The 7,731-nt window shown below is 47.2% G+C and overlaps 1 protein-coding gene across 4 annotated transcripts in view; it reads left to right on the top strand.

The window, feature by feature from the left end:
* The window catches only part of NCAPG2 (non-SMC condensin II complex subunit G2), a 59,095-nt gene extending 51,576 nt beyond the window's left edge, over positions 1-7,519 (top strand). For 2 of the 4 annotated variants that reach the window (XM_015562816.1, XM_015562814.1), the window contains 3 exons: positions 731-831; positions 2,543-2,642; positions 7,169-7,518. In XM_015562816.1, the coding sequence (XP_015418302.1) occupies positions 731-831; positions 2,543-2,642; positions 7,169-7,220 (253 nt within the window). In that variant the 3' untranslated portion in view covers positions 7,221-7,518. Of the gene's footprint in view, positions 1-730; positions 832-2,542; positions 2,643-7,168 lie in introns of all 4 variants that reach the window. The other 2 variants (XM_015562818.1, XM_006753446.2) reach the window with 2 other exon arrangements.
* The last annotated feature ends 212 nt before the right edge of the window (positions 7,520-7,731 follow it).

The raw sequence follows: 7,731 nt of genomic DNA, 5'->3' as shown, positions 1-7,731 counted from the left end.
AGTTGGCAGTTAATTTGCATATCACCCTGATTAGCGAATGAAAAGGGTAGCGGTCATACGCCAATTACCATTTTTCTCTTTTATTAGTGTAGATGTATAGACTACACTGAAACACATTATACTGTACACTTGTATAGTATACTAATACATTGTAAATATTACATAAAATAACAACATTGTACTTACAGACCCATTCTGGGGCTGTATAAGTATATATAAAGTAGAATTTCTCTAACTTTCTGTAAAATATATTCATCCAAATCTGGTTGTGCTTCTCATAACTAAATCGGGTGAGGCATCAACGTGGCTTCTGCTCGTCAGCACACACCTGCATATTTCTCCAGCCACTTTCTTTCACCTGATACCCTAGGCTTGGCACATACAAGACTGAAGAGTTAAAGAAAGAATAGTTTTGCAGGTGCCTGATACCTGTGAAACTTTAATAGCAGATCAGTTCAGTGAGAAATTTAAAAAGCATTTTTAGCAGCTGTGAATTACCTTTCAGAAACATACTAAGTTTTGTGGTGTGTACTGGGGCATACAGAGTAGCTTCCTTCACTTCACCAGAAGACCCATTCTGATGGAGTGTCTCATCTGTGGGATTGGCATACCAGAGTGAAAGTGTGGGAACTAGAATTCACGGTGGTTAATGAATCTTACCTGTATTTGTCTTTCTACCAAGTATTAGGGTGCATGCTGTCAAGTAATTTCAGATGTTTGTCTTTTTCAGGTCATTTTTAGATGAGTTAAAGATGTGTGTTAATTCTGACGATATTGAAGGAATTGTGTGTCTCACGGCTGTTATGCATATTATTTTGGTTATCAATAAAGGTTGGTTAAATTTCTATCACTTTGTTTGGGCTGTTGCTGGCCCTATCTGAGAACTGTTGTGGAACTTCTAGGAACTCAGCTCCCGTGTTCCATGATCCCCTGCTCTGACACTTATCTGCCCAGCTCCCTCTACTTGGCTGAGCCTGCACTGGGGTAACCTGCTGGCCTGAGCTTCTTTTTTTAAAAAAATATTATATTGATTTTTTACAGAGGGGAAGGGAGAGGGATACAGAGTTAGAAACATCAATGAGAGAGAAACATCGACCAGCTGCCTCCTGCACACCCTCCACTGGGGATGTGCCCGCAACCAAGGTACATGCCCTTGACTGGAATTGAACCCGAGACCCTTCAGTCCGCAGGCCGAACCTCTATCCACTGAGCCAAACCGATCAGGGCTGGCCTGAGCTTCTTAATACACTTCCTGTCCCCATCACCTTTCCCCCCTGGACCCAGTACATATCACTCCTGTGCCTCAGAATTGAATTTATTTGGTTTGTCATATATTACCTACTAGAGGCCCAGTGCACGAATTTGTGCACCAGTGGGGTCCCTCGGCCTTGCCTGCAGGATCAGGCTGAAACCAGCTCTCTGACATCCCCCAAGTTGTCCCGGATTGTGAGAGGACACACGCCAGGCTGAGGGACCCCCTGGTGCACGATCGGGGCTGGAGAGGGACGCAGAAGGTTGGCCAACTGGGGAGGGACCAGGGGAGGGCTCCAGGGTGTGTCCAGCCCATCTTGCTCAGTCCCAATTGACTGTACCAGTCGGAGGGTCTGCCACCTGGTGATCAGTGCACATCATAGCAACTGGTCGACTGGTTGACTGCCCCCTGGTGGTCAGTGCATGTCATAGCGAACGGTTGAGCAGCCTTAACATAGCATTAGCATATTACACTTTGATTGGTTGAACGGCTGACCGGTCTATCGGGCACTTAGCATATTAGGTATTTATTATATAGGCTGTTTAAAAATCCGAATATATTTTGCTAATGATGGTATGTTTTGGTGTTAATATTGAATGTATCTGCAAAATGCTTAAGCCTTAGCTTTGCCTGTTGTGACTGTCCCAGACAATTGCAATAGTACTGGGAAATGCCTGGAGCTGCCCTAAAATGCTTCCCTCAGTGTACAATACAGTAACACCCTGCAGTGCATTACCGTTAACTTTCTATGTTTTTGTTCAGTTTTAATAATGTCAAAATTATTAGATAACATGTTATATCTAGAGAGTGCTCCTAGGACGACCTCCCCCATAAGCCCGAGTCTGCAGTCATGATAATGTTCGGTAACTGGTTTGCCCGAGGCCAGGCATCAGAAAAGCCTCCCCTAAGGGAGTGTCCCTAGTTGAGATCTGCAGGTCGAGGGGACCTGCTCTGTGTGGAGGGTGTGAGAATGGAGTTGGGTTGCTGATGAGCACCGAGAACTTCATAGGTACTTACGTATTTGCCAAGCCGGGGGTGGCGCTGCGGTGTGGTCGTTGTCATTCTCACGGAGGCATAGGGAGGAACGCACTCACTGGTGAACAGACTCCTGGGTCACCTTCATCGGAGCTCTCTCTGCCTCAGAGCTGCGGGGAGCTTTGCCAGCATTGGACCCTCACGTCCTGTGGGGCATCAATAAGGGGGCCAGCGCTACGGGGTGGTGGGTGCTCAGTCGTGTTGAAATGGTGCCTGCGTTGATGGCAGACATATTTGTCTTTAACATACTTACAGGTAAGCATAGAAGTTCCAAAGTGAAGGATGTTGCAGCTGCTGTTCACAGAAAGCTGCAGACCTTCATGGAAATTACTCTGGAGGAGGACAGCAAGGAGAGGTAAAGCTCGGTCTGCGGCGGGCGGCCCTCTGGAAATGCTGGTTGTTCCACAGGTGCCTTTTACATCACGTGGTCCCTCTGCCCACAGCCAGGGGGTTAGGAAACGGGATTGTAAAGATAGAAACATTTTGTTGGCAAAACCCTTGGAACATATGTTTAATTGATTTCTATGTCTGTCTTCAAAAACAAAAAACTTAATTTGCAAAATATTGCTCTAGAAAAGTGTATATGAACTTATTTTGTAGATTTTTTTTATAAGAAAGTTCATTTTTTAAAAATATATTTTATTTTTTACAAAGAGGAAAGGAGGGATAGAGAGTTAGAAACATCGATGAGAGAGAAACATGGATCAGCTGCCTCCTGCACACCTCCTACTGGGGATGTGCCTGCAACCAAGGTATATGCCCTTGACTGGAATCGAACCTGGGACCCTTCAGTCCGCAGGCTGACAGTCTATCCGCTGAGCCAAACAGGTTAGGGCTGTAGATTATTTTTGATGGTTTGCTTTGCCTTTGAAGCCATGGGCATTCTAAGCTAGACTGCTGGCACGGGTGCTGACAGTGACCTGCCGATGCTCCTAGGAATTGTGTGGACTCTCAGATCAGCCACAGAAACCATGTTTTTCCTGCTGTTTTGTCAACTTAAGTTTACAGAGCTCTACACTAGGTAATCAGTTTTGTACATGCCTGGGAAAGTAGCCATTTTCTCCTTTGGAGAAAAACTCAAAATCCTGACTTGCTCATGAATGAGCGAAGACAGTTTTGTTTCCCCCTCCCAGTCTGTATACCTCTTGCCCTTTCCTGCCTGACCGCATTAGCCAAGACTGGGTCACACGCTGAAAAGGGTGGCCAGAGGGCACCTCCCTGCCTTGTTCCTCTCTGAGTCTGAAAGCTTCTACTTTCCCAGAATTAGGTGTGATGAGAAGCCGCGGGTTTTTTATACACGTTCTTTATCAGGTTGATGAGCTCCGCTCATGAGTTTTCAATATGAGTGATGGGTGCTGGATTTTTCAGTAGTTTTTTCTGCATGTATTGATATGACCATGTGATCTTCTTCTTAGCCTGTTGATGTGATGGATGACAATTGATTTTCATGTGTTGAAACATGCTTCTGTCATCACCAATAGTGTGGATAATTAAAAACTATGCATAAATAAGACAGTTCTTTATTAGAAACATACATTGTTTCTTATATCGTTTTCTCCGAAAATTATTGCCTGCCTTGCTGTGGCCGTGGCTGTGGCTGTGGGGTGTTCTCCATCAGGAGGGCACAGCCCGTGGGCAGTGGGACCTCCCACCCCCGTGGCCGTGGCCGTGGCTGTGGGGTGTACTCCATCACGAGGGCACAGCCCCTGGTAGTGGGGTTGCAGGGAGGCAGGTTGTGAAGACTCACGCGGCTTCTGCCTGTGCTTAAAGACGTTTAGACTCGGGTCAAGTGTCTTGACCCACAGGAGAAGCCTGGCCCAGGGTTTAATTTGTCTGAGGTTTGCCCCCGTCCCTTCCAGCTCTAAAATTCCACATTTCATTCATTTTGTTCTTTAATATCCCTATTTTGTTGGTGTACCTAGTATAGTGAGCCTTTCCCCAGGCATTAGGAGAGTGAGTAAAATAGAGCTGAATGTTTTCAGTCTGAGGCTCCTTAGGAGTCTCTGCTGTTTGTCTTGGGCCCGCCGGCCCTGGGTACCTCGCTTAAGACAGGAGCATGTGCGATGCCAGCGGTCTGTGTGTGCTGGCTCCGTCTCGGTCCCGGGGTGACGCAGTTATGTCTGTGCCAGTCTAGACATAGGTCAGCTTGAGTGGCTGATGCCTAGAGTTAATCAGCTCTCCTGCCAAAGTGGCTGAATGCTTTTCCCTCTGGTCTTTTAAGGCCATGCTCACTTAAGGAGACAGTATTTTGAGTAAGTGGAGTGTTGGTGACTTGGTGTGTCCTGTGTCCCTGTCTCAGCTCCTGGGGGTGAGAGAGGGTGCTTTTCTCTCCCAGGCCACCAGGGATCTTGGGTCTGGCTAACACTGGCCCTCCTGACTGTCCTGGTCTCTCTAAACGAATGGTTCTCAACCTGTGGGTCGCGACCCCTTTGGGGGGTCGAACGACCCTTTCACAGGGGTTGCCTAAGACCATCGGAAAACACATATATATAATTACATATTGTTTTTGTGATTAATCACTATGCTTTAGTTATGTTCAATTGTAACAATGAAATCGGGGGTCACCACCACATGAGGAACTGTATTAAAGGGTCGCGGCATTAGGAAGGTTGAGAACCACTGCTCTAGACTCTAAAGAGCTGACCTGGGTGGGGGGCGCTATCTTTTCTGTCACCAGGGCTGGAGGCCTTGGAGAGCTGAGGGGGCATCGGAGTGTTCTGGTGTTTCTTTTGGGGGCCAAGAGCCTGCTCACTGCTGTGGCGGCAGCTTCCATGGCCTGTGCCTCTCACATCACCGTCTGTTTCCACCTGAGTGTCCACAGGACACAGACAAGAACCACACATGGGGTGGCCCAACAGTTAGAGAGGAACAGTCAGAGCCCACAAAGCATAGCAATGCAGCACTCAGGAGAGATGTCACTGCTGAGTTCAGACTCCAGATGGGCAGAGGGAGCACATCGGAGGGATATGTCAGAACAGATACTGATGAAAAGTTATAGGGACAAAGGCAGACCAAGAGAATAGACCCAAGACAGGCAATGATTTAATAAACGATAGGAAAATGTGTAATTTAAAAAATTTTGTTGTTTCACTAAATTCTGGATGGGATTGATGACAAAAAATCACATCCAAGTGTTAGTAAAAATTCCTGAATTCCAGGGATAAAGAGAGAATTTTTAAAAGTTTCTAGATTTGTGCTGGCCCCTATGCCGGCCACTCATCCCTTGTGGACACTGAGGACTCAGAACGTGAGTCAGCTGAGCTGAGCGGGGCATGGCATAGAGTGCACACCGAGGCCTGGAGACAGCATGGCCATGATTGTGTAGTTGTCAGCACTGAAGCGGGGGAAGGAGGGAGGGAGAGAAACTTTGATATGAGAGACACATCAATTGGTTGCCTCCTGCACGTGCCCCAACCAGGGCCAGGGATCAAATCTGCAATCCAGGTACAAGCCCTTGACCAGGAATCAAACCTGGACCCCTCGATGCTCTGGCAAACTCTCTAACCACTGACCCGCACTGGCCAGGGCTGTCAGCAGTGTTTTATACATTATATTTTATATTAGTCGATTGCTGTCTTTTGGGTGTATTGGGCTAAATAAAACATTAAGATGCACTTCACCTGACTCTTTTGACCTCTTACTGTAGCTGCTAGAAAGTGCAGTTACACATGTGCTTGCACTGATACTGGAAGGGCTGTTTGCGGGCCATGTGGTGGGTCATCTCCACAGGGGGCAGCATGTGAGGCTCTAGCTCAGGAGACGTCATTTGGGGTAAAGATCGATCTCTGTGTCTAGGCAGGAACTGAGAGCTTAGCTGGCTCGTGCACCCTCTGAGGGGAGTGCCGGACCCTGGTGGCATTTGGGCAGCGAGAAGGACGGGAGTGTCTTTAAGGCTTGGAGAGGGGGTGCACCTGGCATGTGCACGCTGCCCAGTCGGCTCTAGACCTGGAATTGACTGTGGTGGTCTCTCCAGGGCCTCCAGCCCCAGTGACAGAAAAGATAGCGCCCTCTCAACCCCCCACCCAGATCAGCTCTTCAGGGTCTAGAGCAGTGATGGCGAACCTATGACATGCGTGTCAGAGGTGACACGCAAACTCATTTTTTGGTTGATTTTTCTTTGTTAAATGGCATTTAAATATATAAAATATCAAAAATGTAAGTCTTTGTTTTACTATGGTTGCAAAGATCAAAAAATTTCTATATGTGACACGGCACCAGAATTAAGTTAGGTTTTTCAAAATGCTGACACGCTGAGCTCAAAAGGTTCGCTATCACTGGTCTAGAGAGACCAGGACAGTCACGAGGGACCCTGCAGGGCTTAGGTGAGGCCCAGCCCACATCGGCTGGGTGGGGCAGGCAGGGAGGGGAGGAGGCACGGTGAGGCCTGTCTACATGTCTCAGGTGACTAAGCCAGTGGCTGCCATGTGGTAGTGCATCCCCCTGTCCTTGTTCCTGTGTAGAAGGGAAAGCTCAGGATGCAGGTGCTAGAGGGGACGTGCACTCATGTGGTGGAGTCCGCTGAGTACCGAGTCCTGGGCAGAGCCTCCACACGCGAGCACCGTCAGGGAGGAAGCCATCTCTCGGAATAGGTTGACTGACTAGTTTCATTTGTGTGGAGGGATCCTTGGGGACCCCTGAGCTGCTGGCTGTGGGGAGTGATGGCCGCTGTGTTCACTGACGCTTGTCCACAGGCTGCGTATCCGCTAAGACAGTGTGATTCTTCCTTCTCTGACGTACATGGACTGGTCAGTGGGCAGTGACTGCTTGTTTCAACTTTCTTTTTAAGTGTATTTGGTTTTTAGATTTACTTTGTGAAAATGTACATTTGGACAATTTGGTCACTTATATTTATAGCTAATTCTTTCTTTCCTTGTGTTTCAGATTTCTCTACGAATCATCATCAAGAACTTTGGGAGCATTTTTGAATTCATAACCGAGCCAACATCTTTGGTTATGTAAAAATAGAGAAAGGGACTGATAGGAAATGAAATGAGTGTGTATTTCCCTCGTGTTTTCAATATATCCCATGTAATAGGGAAGGTGGATTTGGGGAAGTGTGTGTAGGAAGCTCAAAGTTCTTAAATGTTTGCCTAGTGCCTGCAAAATAATATAGTTAATGTAAAGGGCTCAGGAAACCCGGGGTGCAAAGAAAAAGTCACCTTTCTAGCACCCCTGGTTGTTTTAAAAATGATACATATATATGTGTGTGTATATATATATATATATATATATATATATATATTATTGCTTGCAAACTGTAATAAAGCAAAGAAAACACGTATTCTGGGGAGCCTGTCTTCTACTGGAAGGTGCTGTAGCGGAACCATGGCTGGGCACGGGGGGAGGGCCACACGCAGGTCCTGGAGCCGCCACCCTAGGGTGGAGGTGGGCCCTGTGGCTGCAGATACGAGCCATTCAATTGAGCTGAACTACTGTTAGTTGAT

Source organism: Myotis davidii, unplaced genomic scaffold (assembly GCF_000327345.1).
Source record: "Myotis davidii unplaced genomic scaffold, ASM32734v1 scaffold1251, whole genome shotgun sequence".
Taxonomy (NCBI): Eukaryota; Metazoa; Chordata; class Mammalia; order Chiroptera; family Vespertilionidae; genus Myotis; species Myotis davidii.
This window is presented reverse-complemented; position numbering and strand designations above follow the sequence as displayed.